The sequence below is a fragment of the Cinclus cinclus genome, chromosome 5 (assembly GCF_963662255.1).
Source record: "Cinclus cinclus chromosome 5, bCinCin1.1, whole genome shotgun sequence".
Lineage (NCBI taxonomy): Eukaryota > Metazoa > Chordata > Aves > Passeriformes > Cinclidae > Cinclus > Cinclus cinclus.
In genome coordinates, this window is record NC_085050.1 from 60505806 (window position 1) to 60523250 (window position 17445).

Consider the following 17445-nt stretch of genomic DNA (forward strand, 5'->3'; position numbering starts at 1 on the left):
CACTGTTTTGAATCAAATGTACCAGCGTAAGCCTTTTATTCTGTCTTGAATGCAACTATACTACTGGATCTTGAATACAATTTTCTCCCAGCAAATTTAGACTACATTTTAAAGCTCACATATATCACAGGAAGATGACAAGCTATGTTCCTGAAGACACCTTTCACATTAAAGAAAAAAAAAAAAGGATTTATGAGGAAGTCAAAGGGTAAAATAAAACCTTATTGCAAATCTCTTAACTCTTCAGATTTCCCCAGATCTCTTTATGTGGCAGGATGCTTGTGTTAATATTTTTAGAAAATAACTCCAAAAATATAAAAACCTGCACGCAAGCATCACCGCTGACAGGCACGCCAAGGAGAGCATCCTCTTTCATGAGCATCTGAAGCATAAATCTGAATGCTGATTGAATATCTAACACCCCATTCAGTGACAAAAAAAAAAAAAAAAAAAAAAAAAAAAGAAAAAAAAGAGGCAGGTTCCCAGGTTCCATCTCTGCCGGGCACACACAAGCTGGAATGGTTTATTACATAAGCTGGGAGCCTCAGCAGTGTGTGCTGCTGGGTGATGCTGCTGCTCATGCATAAGTGGCTGCACTCACCCGCTCGTCGCTTTTGTCACAGCAAATTGTTGTGTGATCAAGAGGGATCAAAGCGCACCCTCTAGAGGCTAAACACAACCCCCGGCCCTGCGCACCGCACCCCACGCTCCCCTGCCCACACCCGGGGCTCTCTCTAGCCCCATGTCACCTCTTGCAGACAAAATGACCACGGTCAGTCATCAGAGGGTATTAAAAATACCAGCTTAGCATTGGTGTCTCGATGTAAAATGCTAGAACGGAAGGAGGGCTCTTTTGTGAGCACACCCTGCGTAGCATTGCTGGGGACTATAGGGAAGTGGAAATGAATTGAAGAATAAGATTTTTTTTTTTCACTCCTGCCTACAGTAAGGGTCATGCCTTCCTCAGGCTGCACTCCATCATGAAGCTCATCACAAATTCAAGGAAACACAGAGGAAGCAAAGCGCAGTCAAAAGATACAGCTCCCCAGTTTAATGGAAAAGGGTGTACATACTAAATTCAATAATCAGAGAGTCACACAATGGTTGGGGTTGGAAGGGACCTTTAAAAGTCATCCAGTCCAGTGAGTATGGACATCTTCAACCAGATCAAGTTGCTCAGAGGTCCATCCAACCTGACCTTGGATGTTTCTAAGGATGGGGCATCCACCACCTCTCTGGGCAACCTGCCCCACAGCTTCACCAGTTTTTTGCAAAAACCTTCTTATTTATATCCAGTCTAAATCTACACTATTTCCATTTAAAACCACTGCCACTCATCACAGCAGGTCCTGCTAAACAGTTTGTCCCTGCTTTTCTTAGACGTTCCCTTCAAGTGAAAGGCTGCAATGAAATCTCCCAGGAGCTTTCTCTTTCGCAGGCTGAACAAACCCAGTTCTCTCAGCCCTTCCTTGCAAGAATTGCTCCAGCCCTCTGGTCATGTTTCTGCCCCTCCTCTGGACTCCTTCCAACAGGTCCACACCTTCCCTGTGCTGAGAATCCCAGAGCTGAAAGCAATAATATGTGGTTCTTACTGAAAGACAATTTCTTAGTATAGAACATTTCCAATTAAATGATGGAAAGCCACTGCTGAATAGAAATTAACTGTTCTGTAAATGTCATTTAAGTAAGACAAAGCTACTTATAAAGGCTCATGCTCGTGGACCTTTTTCTTCAGCTTACAATCAAATTATTGCTTCTTTTCTCATATTTCACATCTTGCTAAATAAAGCACCTGTGTGAAAGAATACCAGTTTCATTTAATTAGGAGCAAGAACAGTATTAAGCTATTTTTCCTATATAAATTACTTCAAGAGTTGACCTAAAAGCACCAAAATTCCCCTCAGAACAATACTGTCATGTTAAGTCTCTTACATTTTGCTTTCCAACATGGAACTCTGTTCATTTAGAGACAATTTTATATTGAAAATCTTACTTTGCACAATGATTAATAAAAATTGTGATTTTTCAAAAGGATACCATAGGTTGGTTGTAAGTACATTTAAAATAGTTTCACGGCTTCCTCTGGTCATAAGGCAGACCAAAGTTTTAGGTGAAAGTTTGCAATTCCTCATGTATATAACTGCATTGATGTAAACAAGACTGAGCTTGTGTCAGGAATCTGTGTGTAAATGCAGTTAAATGATAATAGCAATTATCCCCCTAGTGAGCATAATAAAGCCATGAAATCCTGAATTACCTTAAGGTTAAATTGAAAAGAATCTCCCATTTACACAGAGATTGCTGTTGAAGGCTCAGAAACATTCTCAGTTTCTTTGTAGTGACATGCAATACATAAAAAATTACCATCAGTGGCTGCAGTTTCAGTTAAAACTGATTTAAGGAATGCGCTTTGTAGTATCAAGTATTTCTGCTTACAGCGCTGCTCATATGACAGGAGAACGAGGATAAAGAGTGACTTTGCAACAGGGGAGTGTTGCTCACTTCTGTCTCACACTGTGCCCGTACAGAGAAGCACACACTGGAGTCACACCATGCAGAGACTAGGTGTGTTATAGGTATTTCATGCAGTCAGGAGGTACAGGGTAGAGCACTCCACCAAAATCAGCCAGCAGAGATAACTCCGGAATAAGGTAAGAAGAGCTACGAAGAGCTAGGATTAATAAAATTAAACAAAAAAATCGAATTTACTGGGGAGTGTGTCTGTGACTAATCAATTTTAAAATCAAAACTATTATTAAAAATACAAAATAAAATATAAAGTTTCAGCTAACTCCTGCAGCAACCAAACTTATCAGCTGAAGACATGTCAGAATCACAATTAAAACAACACTGATGGAGGAAAACTTTTTTCATTTGTTTCCAGGAAAACAAGGTAAAAGGTGCTGTAAGAGCACAATCCTTTAGTCTTCTAAGTAATGATTACTTCAAAAGCTCTTAAGCCCTTGCTTTATCCACAGAAACTGAGATTCTCAGGCACATAGGAAACCTCAGTCTAGTAAAATGAAATGCAACAGCCTCCTTAATATCTAGACCACAAAGTTCTGTGTACACACTATTCACAAGGTCAGGGGAAAAAGAAGTTTTCCCCTTAACTGAGACTGTTTATGTCAGACATGAGCAGGCCCCACACATGTATCCTCAGAGACAAATACTTGAAAATGTTTACAGATAGAGAGGCACAGGAGACTCAATGGCTATGAAAACTTGAATAAGGAGCTCAAGTTTATGGAAATCAATAATGAAGAACATATTTAATTTTAAATCTGACAATTTTCTTCCTTTATTTCCATTAAGAACACGCGTCCCCAAACCAGTGTGTGCCTCTGCAGTGCACAGTGTACATGTAAGTAGGGGAGAGAAACATCCTTTTTCTCCAGAGAAGCTCCATTCATCAGTCTGGAGATTTCTGAGCACAGTGAGAAAACTGAAATTGGTAGAAGAAAATCAAACACACCTCTATTTCACATGGAGTGAAAGAACATATGGAAGATCAGCTCACTGCCTGGCCGTAACTATTTCCACAGGATACACTTTCTGTTCTGCTATGATGAAGTAATTTTTGTGAAGCAGAGTCTCCTTGAGCAGAATGTTTGCTGGATGCAGTTTGGGTGGGTTTTATTGATCATCTGATCTAGTTGAGACTGATACTTTTTGTACTCTCTTACCTTTGTTATAACTTCTGCAAAAGATAAACATACCTCAGATTTTCTTTTCCATGAATGAGTTCTAAGCAAACAAGAGCCTTGCCAGCTTCTAACTTAGGTTGAAGCATCTCTGTAGGAAACTTTTACTAATGAAGGAGGTTCTTGTTAGATCTTAGTTAGGAGAAAAAGGAGCAACATTTAGAAATGAATCTGAGTTGAGACACTGGAGCAAGGGAGATATGGCAGGTAACTTTAAAATAGATTCCAAGATGAGAAAAATCCCCAAACCCTCAATTAAGTTGCTATGGAATGGGAAAAAGGAATTAATGAAAAGGGAATAAAAGCATTTGAAAAGGGCTCAAAAGGTGAGTTATCTGGCTTGTAAATATTTTGATTTTTCATTGCAGAAGACTGGCAAACAGGACTTGGTATAGCTTTATGAGAATCCAAAGCTGTGAAAGCACACAGTAGTGCTGTCATTTTATTTTTTGAGGATATGGATTGAAATAGTGAAATCTGACACTAGAGAAAAATCAGTCTAGGTTTTTGAAGTATCAAAACATCCAATCTAGAATGGATAGAATCCGTTCAGTTCTCCTATATGTGTTTATAGAAAAAAAATCCTCAATCATTAATAAGGATCTAAATAATTTCATTTAGGATCAGTTGCATCTCTATGAAGAGTTGAAGGATTAACTTGGTAAAATGAATGGAGAAATCTAGCTGCTTTCCTGCTTCAGGAACTTATGTAAGGAGAAGAGTCCTGAATTATGTACGAGACTTTGAATAACAAAGCTTCACAGCACTTAGGGAGACCATTTAAGAATATGTAGTAACCCTTCCCCCTGCACTGGTTTATTTCTTGGGTGTGAAGCCCTGGTTCTTCCTGCTGTTTTGGGGTGGATACCAACCTACTGTGCTCAGCTGAGTGAGATGGACTAGTCCTACTGGGCACTGTAACTGGAGAATAAACAAAAAGGGAAACAGGACCCTTGCATCCGCTCTCTACCTCCTTCCATCAGTTGTGCTCATAAGGAAGAACTACATTCCATCATATATAATTTATACTTGGACTAAGTAATCCTTACAACCATTCTCTTCAGAAATCACTAGAAAATTTTCTTCTAAACACCAGTATGTGCCAGACAATTCCTGTCTCTGAGTTTGCTGCAAATATGGAAGGGATGAATTTGAAGAACAGACACAACGTTTCAATTACAGACTTTAGACAAATCAAAAATTTCCTGATTTATTCCTTTTTTCTGCATAATTCTATCCTTTAGAACAGATTGCTTGTGGATGTCATGGAAAATCAATTCTCAAATTTTTCTAAGAACAGACAAGACAAACTTCTCTTGGAAATTACAAAAATACTTTGTATTGTTGCTCCTGTATAGGGGCTGGAGAAGATGACTTCCCAAAGTCCTTTCCACTACTATTTTTCTGTGTCCTGTGCTTATTGGCTCATTAAATTCCACAGTTCTGGAAAATACTGGAGACGATGCTGCCAAGGTGATTTGGGCATCTTCAAATTAACCCCACAGGCTTTGGCACTGAGAAACACAAAGATTGCCAACTGCTCTCTGCTTTTTCCCTAGCCTGCCTCTGATCCTTCTAACTGGCATCTAGTCAAAGTAAGACTGAGCTCATGCACTTCTGTGTTGAAAGGAACCAAAGTCCCACAGTTTACAGAGACAAATGTTAGAACCAGATTATTTTAAATAGCAGATTATATCTATATGGAACCTTAAAGGTAGGTTTGATTGTCATATGCAAGTATCTGTAAGTAAAGAAAACCTCTGTCTCCAAGTCTTATCATATTCAACTTCTATGTTGAGGAACTTGCATCTTCACAAGTGGTCAAGATCCCAAATCTCTCCATCAGAAGACAATTATTTCCCCTTTCCAGACTTTATTGAGATCAAATCTTTTTTTAACAGTGCCATTAAAATATGTCAAAAGAAGCCCAGGGAACATACCCAAAGAAGGTGACTGAGAGGTGCTTTACAATACTGGGAAGCAAACTAGATGAGTTAACATTGGTGATAATTTAACTAATAAGCTTAAAATATTACAATACAACTGGAAAGAAGCAACAAAGTAGCAGTTTGTTGTTATTTGACTTCCAAATTCAAAATATGCAAAACTGTTGTTGTGTCAGCCTTACTGACTCCACTTTCACTGTTCTTACTCAGATATAGACAGGCTGTTAAATGGTGAGAGACAGTAAGTTAAGTTATTCCATGTACACAAAGTCTGACTCGAGGGTTCAAGGCTCAGCCTGGCAAGATAACAGCATGTTCTATGATTATGCAGGTAAGAAGCTCTTGAGCAAATAGCATCTGAAGAAATACTATGCTGAAAATGCCACAGTATCACTATGACAATGAATAGCATCAAAAGTGATGGCTGCCTCTTTCTGCAAATACCAGATGTCACAGCATGCAATTTATCTGCATTCAAAAAATGTTTTCAAACTTGCACTGTAAGGAATCTTAGTTCCTGAACTGATACTCAATTCCCTCCAGAATTGAAAGGGATGGAGAGATGTCATGTCTTGTGTTGGAACCTCCTTTTAGCAGTTCCAAAAGACTGACACTGATGTCTTCAGTCCAGCCAAGGAGAGTAAGTGTCCTGCTGTTTTGAATCTGTGCTAACAAAACTGATATGAAGAAAGAATTATACTGCTGTTTGCACAGTATTAATTTATGCTGCAGATTGTGCATAGTACTACCAATTCCAGATGGCTCAGGGAACAATGGATTTAATTTGAAAGAGAAATGTTGCAAGAATCTAAACACAGAACTTAAATTCAAGATTTCTAATGATTGAAATGTAAGACCTGGATCTACTGCACAAGGTATTATTGTGGGCCAAATTGTAAATTTTAAGGTGATGCCTAAAAATCATAGGAAGACCCAATGAAAAGAAATTAAAAAGTAGCCTGAGTAAACGTAGCCTACAAAACCAAAAATAAGTAAAAATCAAGCAGCTGTAAATATGAGATGCACTGTTGTATGCACATAATGATGTGTGTACATTTTGTAGGTATAACTGAAGAACAGAGTTCAAAATGACCTTAAAAAATTTATACACCTCGATACAAACCCTCTAAATCTCTGATTCAAATGAGGAAAAAAACCCCACACTGAAAATAAACTCTTATTGTCACTTCAATATAAGGCTAAAATGGATCCATTGCTGACTTCATCCATTTGCCAATTGTTGACAGCTGTCAATACAGGGATTTGATTTCTTTATCCAAGCAGCAAACATTACATTCGTATCTTCAGAGAAAGATCTTGACTGTGAGCTGCAGTTTCACTGCCCCAACTCAATTACTGCATTCTTGAACTGCGATGTATTCATTTGTGGGCAGTGGGGCAGCCAGTGGGAGGGTATTGATTGGAGTATAATGTCATGTGTAGCAGCGAGAGTAAGATGAAAAGTGTTTGCTGCTTAATGGGTTGGTATTAAGTAGGTGGGAACAGCTTCTAATTAGCCAACAATTGCTGTGTTTCTCAGTTTCCCTCCCTTCCCTCCTCCTGTCGGTCACCAGCTGCCAATCTCTCTCTCCTTTTCCTTTTTTGTGTGGAGTTCATTGCTCACTGCAGTGAAAGCCTTTGTTTAAAAAAGAGGGCTCCCAGGGTCTCATCTGCCAGGGTACAGCTTGCTGCCTGCGATGAGTAGCAACTGTCAGTTTATTTTATCTCAACCTTTTCATCATTCTGCTGAAACTGGTCGAGTGAAACCACCTGAGAGACCTGAGGATTCAGTACCTACAAGTCATTAGCCAGGACTGCTCAGTCTCTCCCCACACAGCAAGTCAACTGAACACTGCTTAAAATATAGTCCACTTTAACCCCATATTTTCCTACGACATATTAGGACTCCTCCTGTATCTTCCACATTTTAGTTGCATGATCATTCCTTAAATACACTACAACTATGATTAGTAACATATTTTTCAGCATTTCCCAGCAAAAATATTCTTTAGAAATACAAAATATAACATACTAAAATCCAGTTATTAGAATAGCCTCAGTCAGCACCTCCTTCTTATTTAGGTTATGTTCTCCAGTACAAATATCATACCTAGCAACTCCCTCAATTACTTGAACGTCTGCTTGCCTTGAAGTTTTTGATAATGCAGTTCAAAGGGGCAAAATCTACTTACAGTTACAGTTGTGCCACCCTCCTCAAAAGAGCAAGATTTTATGGGTATAAGAAAAGCAGTATTTGGTCCACAATTTTTAACATATATGCAATAGTCTGCTCCCTTTGCCATACAGTTTCTGTCTGTGTAGGTACACACATACATATTCATGTACTCCACATGCAAACACACCTTCCAAATGGCTAATGGACTGCAGTACAATCATTAAAGACCTATCAAAATATGCGAGAGAAAGAAATATTTTATTTTGAACTAAAACAAAATCAATTGTATCTAAATCAAATTCTGTGTCATTAGCCTGAGCTATCTGTTTTTAGTAACCACACTTAAATTGTTGCAGTCATTACTGACCCTTTCAATACAGCAACTGCAGTATTATTTCTCCTTGTAAGAACAATGAGCCTTCTCAAGATCTGTGAGATGACAAGAACAGAAATCTATCTATCCTTCAATATATCAGCTGATTTCTTAATGTTTGAAATCATCAGTGTTTCATCTCAATTCTATTCTTACTGCAGCATAAGTGCACATACTTGTATGGGTATCAACAAAATAAAAGTTAATTTGATTTAATACTATTCTCAGAACTGAGCTAAAGGTACCAGTGAGAACAAGCTCACTCTTGGAGAATTGCACATTTCAAGGCACTGTTTGGCAGATTGAAAGGTTCTGGAGTCAAAGAACTTGGCTCTGTAATAGCCTGAAGTGACATTTTCCAGCAGCAGCCTGAAGTGTGAGGTAAACAGAGGGCTGCAAGTGCTGCACCCAGGATAAGAAATCAGTGGATGCTGTGCAGCACATGTCCCTGTCCCCTCCTGGTTCCTATCAGATGGTTTTCCTTGACACCTTGGGTATGGTCTGAAATTCCTATTCCTCAAATTCCTTGGACGCACAACATGAGCTGAGCAAGATTACTCTAGAGCACAGGCATCCTCCATTTTTCAGCTTCAGTTTTCTATCAGCAATGAGTGAAATGCACGGTGCTAACAGATGCCCAGTTGGGATGCACAGACACAGTCAGGCAGCTCTGTGTCTCTGTTCATGTGACCTATAAATACCAGACAGTCAAATCCACCTTCACAAGAAAGCCAGGGCTTAAGTATTGGCTGTCACAGACATTGGCATTAGCAGATGAATTAACATAAGGTCTACTTATGAGGGGTGTTGGGCACTCACCGCTCCCATTTCAAAAACTGCTGTGGAAGATTAACTCCCCACAGGAGCTGACACCAGCTACATATGTTTGACTAATATCTGTAGCAGCTCAACATCCCCAAAATTAAAAAAAAAAAGGCCAGAATTTTAAGAAAGAGGAATTATATTAAACCACCGTAGCAAACATGGAAAAAATAGGAAAAAAACTTTGAATAAGAACAATTTCAAATCACCCTCTTCATATCAATTACTCTATTGGATACTTATTAATGTCAATATTGTAGGATAGTAGGTCCATGTTCACAATGATGTACCTCTATGACACACCATAAAACATACTGAATAATTACTTGGCTCTATGGCAAGACCTGTATGAGGCCTTCCATGGAAGTATTCTGTATTATAGATAATATTGAATGCTTAACTGACTGAGTAGGAACAAGTGGATGAGCCTGGAGGCATGGTCATCTACTTAAGCATGCATTTGGATCTTCCAGCTAATTAATCATCCAGTTGTGCAAACTTAGTCAATCCATTCCCACAGGTGATTAAGATCTATTTGAAGGCCATTTTGATACTTCACAATTTTCTATTAACCAACTTGTTAAGAAACTCAATAGGAAGTGTGATTCTTTCCACTTCATTCTCTGATCACAGCATAATAAAAACACAGAGCATGAAGAACAGTGTGAAATCAGCAGGAAAAGAGTGAAAAAAATTCTCAAACCCCTCATATTGATTCTACTACAAACACAAAAGATGTACCTAAGAAGATGTAAGTTGAGATGCCAGCTACTGGGTATAGAGGTAACTGACTTACACTGCTTAAACATTGGCATAAACATGCATAAAATTGGAATTCGGAATGAAGGTGTAGGGCAAAAAAGGAGCAAGAATAATCTGCAGTATAAAAGTGAAGAACAGGCAAGCAAACACAAGAGAACAGCAAGGAATGAAGAGAAACTAAAAACCAATAAATGTTTCAAAATCAGTTCAAAAAAATACAAAATATCTCTGGTGATTACAGAAAAGAATAAAGAGAGGTGGATTTTGGGGCAAAAGAAATACAGTTTCATAAATACATAAATTCGTGGAAGTACAACACTTCACTTTTCAAAATAGATTGGCTTATTCTAAATGTAAATCATTTAAATCTTGACTATCTTCAGACCACAGTTTGTTACTTACAAGATGAACATAAAAGGATGTATCTAAGCAGGGAAAAGGATCTCAGAAAAAAACCTCTCAAACATGCAGAAAAGAAAGCTGGCTTGGGAAACCCAGGAGAAGGAAGGTGTTTGATACACTGCCTATGACTCCTGAGATAACCTAAGGGTTCTGTTACAGAACATAGGCATTGAACACAGTTTCTTTGTCTTGGCTTTGATTTTCTGTGGCCAAAGATTGTTGGGGAGCTTTGGGTAAGGAAGGGTTTGCAGCAGAGAGCTGTTTTCATGCTGGCCTGAGGTCTAGACTGGTTGGCATGTCTGCAGACAGCACCAATAAAAGATTCTTTACGAAGTCTAAATGACAGCAACCATCTCAGTATTAAACAAACTCACACAAGCTTGATCTCTGGCTCTTTAGGAGGATCCCTTCTCCCTCCTGAGCATAAACCCAACTAGATATACCTCTGCTCATGTATGCAGCAAAGGAAAGGAAAGAATGGGCCACGTAGAGAGGCCCTAGGGCCACTTCAGAAGTTTTCCAACTGGCTGTTCCTAATTTGGCCCTGCCACCATCAGGGCACTGCCAGAACACAACTCCTGCCAGCTGTTTCATTTTGTGACTCTTCTCTTCATCAATGCTGCAGTCAAACCTAAAGCTTCTAGGTGCCTCAAATCAAGGATTTCTCCAGAAGTGCCCAAACAGGGCTGGGCAGGAGATTAAATTCCTTGTGCACCATTCTATAAAATCAACCAGGACTGAACTTCTGCCCTGAGAATTTTTGCTTTTTAAACTGGAATGGAACTCCACTTATTTAGAAGTACTGACAATGCAGTGCACAAAACTATGCTAGTTCAGTGCATAAAGCTACACTAAAGGGTCTGACAATATACTGCAGTTTGAACATCACTTCCAACTTTTTTTCCACAAGAAAGAACAATTCACCTTATTTAGGAAACCATTTTCTGCTGATCTAGGGAGCTTGTCTGAGAAAAGACAGCTGGATGCCAACAATACTTAGCACAGGATGTGTCTAAAGGAAACGTGTGGCAAGATTTAAATGGTTCCACATGAAACATCAGATGGCAAAAAGCCTAGATAAGATCCAAATTCTCCTCTGAGTGAAATGTTTTTATATAACTATTGATGACAAGAACACTTACAATCACAGTCAGGGTGATAGTGATTTTTTTTAACCTATAACACTTCTTAGTCATAAAAAACTGCCAGCTATCAGCAAAGACAACGAAGAAACTTCTAACACATTAAAACATATTTAAACGTGAAAATGTTCCATGAACCCTCCTTTTAAATATGGTACAGGCAATCCACACACCTGACCTAGATCTGATCCTGTCTAGCAATTCCCAATTATTTACATTGGTATTTAAAAGAAATCACAGTAAAACCCCCTGGATATTACAGTTGTACAAAGCATGAGAACACTGAATATCAGCACTCCCCTCTTCTCAGACAACTTTCACCCATGAGGAGAAAGCAGAACAAGCTACTGCACCCCTGGCAAAACTGACACAGATGTTTATACCGTGTTCTCAGGCTCCTCACTGAGAATCTGGTGCATCTGGCCACTGACCACAATGTGCTGAAAAACCTCCCTGTCACCTTCAGTTCTTCTCTTCACACTTCATTCTTTCTGCAGTCCGAGCAGTAACCACTCTCACTTGCTAAAAATATCAGGGTATCTCTAAGCACACTTAACACATACTTAAAGAACAAATCCTAACTAATAATAAATCATGTAATACATATGGTTCACCTAAGGTGATTTTCAGAAACACACCTGTTTCATGCCATCAACATCTATACACAAACATGGCCTATTTCAACACTTAGTTAAAACTGCATTAAGACTTAATTAAGAATATTTTAAGAGTGTGTCTAGCATGAATATAAAAAAATACTGATATTTTTAAAAGCTAAAGGTGAGGCAAAATTTAGAAAGTGATGAGTGCTAGGTGATGTGAATAAAGAAGATTTAGCACAAGTTTACCAAATTTTAAAGAAAAAAAAAAAGACAGAACCACCTCTCAACTTCTTGTTTTCCTAAGAGTTTTCCTAAATGTATATATTTCAGAATTTTTAGCCACTGTATGTTTCCTGAAGGCAGAAAATTACTCTCTTTGAGAAACGCCATACAAAGGTGCAGAAGCCAACCTGTGAATTTCAGTAGGGGACTGAAGCATTTGAATGACTTTCAAAACAGGTTTATTAAGAAGTGAGCCTTTGTGCCTCTGGCACAGGGACAGCCTTAGAGTCTGTACTTGGTCACACGCCTCCTTTATATAATTCAAAGTCATAGTTCTTATTTACCAGTGTGAACAATAATGTCTATAATTATATACACACAATATATAATGAACAATAGTGTATATAATTCCCTTGCTTCATGTTCAGCTGCATTTTCTGAGAAACCCCAAAATCTGTCCCTAAAATCATTTCAGTTTCTCCCTATTTCCAGATTAGCACACAGTGCACATACTGCTGAGAGGGAGGAGACAACATTAGAAATTTTCCTGGAATTAGTGTACTTTAGACATAAGAAACAGCAAAAAAAAAAAAAAAAAAGAAGTTTATCACATTATGAAGCAGGCTGTTCTGCTGTTGGACACGATTCCCAAAATGGCCCATAAATTACACAGCTCTGGTAAGTTACAGTAGAGAAAAGTTAATCGAATTTGTATAGCATAATCCTTGATCTCATATCTCACTTCTGACTCTCTCATCCTTTGTGGATAATCCTTTTATTAACAAATGACAAAGTTACACACATGTTCAACCCAAAATGCACCTAGTCAGATTGCTGTTTTCCAAAACATTAGGAATTTTGTGCTAGTTGCATCTTTTACAGAAAAGAAAATTACTGCAAAACACTTTAAAGAGCTTTCAAAAATGTGAATCAGTAGGATGAAAATGTATTTTTTTACCAACACAAAAGGACATAGTCACACTCTGGAATGTACCATTCCTTACATCCATGGGAGGAGGCTGGAGAAAGAATATTGAGGGACTACATATTTGGGAGTAAGAACAAAAGCTCACTGGATTGTATTTTCCAAGCTGTATGTTTAGTTGGTGCATCCATTTTAAATTATATTGAAGGATGCTCAGGTGTGGAATAATAGAAATAGTCCTGGTCATGCTGAAGTTGATGGTACCATATAATTCCATTGATCATAAGACTTCAGGATTTATGAAAATATGCAGTATTTAAAGCTATCATAAAAAAAGCTCAAAAAATCTCCAACAAAATAAACACAGGAAATCCATGGCAAAATGTGTCAATTTTGCTACGTTCTCCAAAGTCAAGGAATGTAAATCTAAATTATTGTCAAAAGCACATGCTATTGCTCAAGGAAATAACTGAATACTTTGTAGGATGAGGAAAACAAAGCATTTTAAGTCTACTCTTAAAAGGGTTCAGATAATTTCAAGCATTCAAGGGCTCTTGCTGAGGCACAGCCCTGCCAGACACAAAAACCTGGACTGAGAGTTGCCAGATTCACAGAAAACAATTTCTGGTCAGCCTTTCATGTAATCAACATGCAAAATCTGATTCAAAAATTTCCTGCCTTCAGCACCTTTAATTATTCTTCTTTCTCTAGAAGGCAGCAAGTCAGGTGATTATTTATTGAAAGACCTGTGAAATGTTTTCTCATCAGACAATGTTAGGCTGTAGGCTCCTTTTTAGGATTTTATATGGAGTCACAATGCTTTTTGCCTACTGATTCTGATGATAATGTTTTTTATCCATTTTACTAAACATAAAAAGAACAATAAAAGCATATTTGTTATTGCAGTGGCATCTCACAATGATATAAACAACTCTCTTGTAGTGAAGTCAGGTGGCTGAGTCAAAGGCAGCAGATAGAAACACCTTTCCTTTGCATTTTAAAACATTGTTTTCTGACAACCCCATTCCTTTTGCCCATGACAACTCTGGTCCATCTATTTTATTAATAAATGTTGAGGTAAATTTGGTAATTAATGGTTCTTCCTGCCTGGCAACTGAAATGATTGGTTAAGAAAATAGTATTGGTTGAAAGATATAAGGTAATATAGCAGTACTTCAATTGCAATTATTCCTCCACTAGCTTAAGTATTTCCTTTGCCTAAGAATACAGAAATGACTCTTACTTTTTTGACACAGAAAAATTTTTCAGTCAGAAGAGTTAGAAATAAAAACTTACTGCCTTTCTTCTCCCTTTTATTAAATTTCCCTGCGGATTAAGAACTACCATTGTATCTTGTCTTTCTCTGTTCTATCCTCAAAAAGACTGAGAAAAATCTAGCAGGTTATCAACACTGAGCTGTTTGAAAGAGCTAGAAATACTGCTCTATTATCACAGCAGGAATTTCCTAAGTGATGAGTTCATCATAGGATGCACAGACATTCTCCTGGAAGGTAGAATAAAGGCTGTACCTGAAACTCAATGCCAGCAAATCCTAATTTTGAACTGGTGCCAGGTCATGTTTTGCCAGACAAAGATATTAAAAATGTAATGCCAGTACTAACGAGAGATTTGGCACACGAAACATGAGGAATGTTACAGATTGTGCTGACAGTGTGACACTATGTTTTCCTGGATGTAATCTGGGTATCATGAGAGTAAGCTTGGAGCACTAATGAGAAGAATGATATTGAACTGGAAGAGCTGCTAAATATGCAGTAGCCACAGGGTTCCTGGAGTGAACTGGAACTGAAATGAAAACTGCAATACTGAAAGTAACAGAGGGTAAACTAGGCAGATATGCAGAAGGAAGAGAATCTCAGCAGGCAAAACTTGTTTGTGGTACCATGCTTGCCAGGACATAAAGGGCTTTTCTAATCATACTCTGTTTATCCCTGAAGTACTGTTAAAAGAGGAGCAGCATTCTCAAGCTTAAAGGGGAACACAAAATTTCAGGATATAAATGAGTTTCACAATTGACTAGAAAAAGCCACATATAAAAGTTGAAGAGAAAACCCCTTTAGGTGCAAGAACTAAAATTCATACTGGAAATACAAAGTTCATTCTGTGTCTTTGAGGTTCCTGTTTTTTTTTTTTTTTTTTGGTTGTTTGTTTGTTTCTTTTTTTTTTTTCTGTTGCCATTGTTGATTTTTGTTTGCTTCCTATTTGTATCAGCTACAGTTAGTGATCCTTATACAAAATGTATATAAAATTCTTCTGTGAATTCTTGGCATTTGCACTACAGGTCTAGACAGGAGACATGCACCCAAATAACTCTGACAGTCAACAAAATCCATCAGTATGTTAGATGTTCACTTACTGAGACACAATCACAAATACAGATATGTACAGCCATTGAAGAAGTGTTACCATCACTAGAACATTAAACAGAATGCCATCTAATTTATTTCTTCAGCCTCCAGATTGTTCCATAATTCTCAGTAGCTCCTAGTGCTGCCTCTGGTATCCTGGCTCCTGGTAAACTGCTAATATCTTCAATTATCACTTATTTTAATAAGTGAATTTTATAACAAAATTCACCACTGAAGTTATACTTAATTTTCCACTTCTATGAAAGGGTGAGATACACAAGAAAGCAGCAGCTAGGCAGTTCTTCCTCTTTAGGAGTAGGATAATTGAGGGAATAACAAAGTAACCCTGAAGCTCCATATTGTGACTGCCCCAGTTGACATTTCTTTCCACTGTACTCCAGATACACACTCTTCACAGGAATGCAGAACAGGAAGTTTTAAGGTAGAGTGGACTTATACCTCCCCCTTTCTCAGTACAACACAGTTTACTACTATCAGTACTTGGAGATAATGCATAATTCATCTTGTCTTGTATTAATGTATTGTACAAGGGAAAAAGAGCAAAGAAAACTTAACCCATGAAGAAAGAGGTCTACTCTGCACAAAGTCCTCATCTGCTCTCTAAGATAAGGAAACGCAGTAAAAAAAGCAGACTTGCTTTTATTTTTTTCATTTCTCTCTAATGTCAAGTACAAGGATACAAAATAAAAAGCAGCGTGTTTTTCTGGATTCAGAACTATGTCAAGCAGAAATTACTTTTCACTTTTAGTAACAGGGATCTTATTATTTTTGGATGCACTCAAAAAGTGTACTGCAAATGGAGATTATTATTATTTTCTTTGAAGATTAAAACAACAGTGTTTTGACTAAAACACGTAACTGTGATGTTCTGGGAAACAGCACTGAAAAAATGTAAGTCATCAAGTCACCATCCAGAGAAACTACTACTATCCATTTCTCCCTGTTATATTGCATTTTAACTTATTTAATTCAGCCTTTAAAACAAGCTCACAAAGGAGCAAAGCCTAACCTCCGTTCCATACAAGGATTAAACCCGGGAAATAATTTAATAAAACTCTACAAGAAAAATGACTTAAGTGTTGAGGACAATGCAGCACTAATGTGTTTCATAAGCACTGCCTTACCAGCTGGAAGAGGGTCAGTGCACATGTCACTTCTGTTTTGCTTCCATGCCAGCAGGCACTGCAGGCTGAGGGGATCTGCTGCTGCTGCTACGTGGCTGTTGAACGCCACCATCAGCTGGTGAGCCCTGGCAATGCCACAGTAACTCTCTGTTTCAGCCACCAAGGGCAAATCCTTCAAAGCTTTTGCTGCCTCGGAGGCCTGGTTGAAATATTCCAGAGCTTCTTTATAGCTCCCCTAGTAAAGAAGACAAAAAAAAAATAGGAAAATAATTTAAAAACTACTTGTACTTAACTGTATTTTACCTTGACATTACAGCCTGCTCCTCTGATAGCTCAGAGATGTGGCAGCCCACAGAGTAACTCATAGCAGGGCATTAAGCAAATCACTTTCCCTTGCTGTTTTCTAACCTCTAAAATCCAGATAACACTGCTCTTTGAATTGAAGAGCTTTTTGGTTATCGTTGTAGCATTTTGAGTATAAAAATCCAAACATATCAAAACTAAGTATTCATACACATTGAAGCCAGGCCATTTGGAAATTATTGGTATTGTTTCACTGCATTCAACATATCTGTGGGAGGACAGGTCCTAGTTTATGGTGGTATTAAATAAAAAAAAAGAAGTCCTAAAAATAGAAAGAGGATAACAAAGTGATAGACTTAATCACAGAAAAGAACAGAAATTGAAATTTACTCATTTATGGGGGAAGAAAGGGATATGCAAAAGCCCAGGGATATTCCTAATCACAAAAAAGGAAACAGTAGGAGAAATGTAGCCCAGCTGTCGCTGAATAGAAAACTCAAGTCATTTATCCCTATCCTGCTATTGGCACAGAATTCTGCTGCCCTGATGCAG

At 38.0% G+C, this 17445-nt stretch overlaps 1 protein-coding gene across 1 annotated transcript in view; it reads right to left on the reverse strand.

Moving 5' to 3' along the window:
* Positions 1-17445, reverse strand: part of TTC29 (tetratricopeptide repeat domain 29) — a 121828-nt gene that overhangs the window by 34472 nt on the left and 69911 nt on the right. The window contains exon 10 of the mRNA XM_062493663.1: positions 16591-16825. Coding sequence (XP_062349647.1) covers positions 16591-16825 — 235 coding nt within the window. The remainder of the gene's footprint in view (positions 1-16590; positions 16826-17445) is intronic.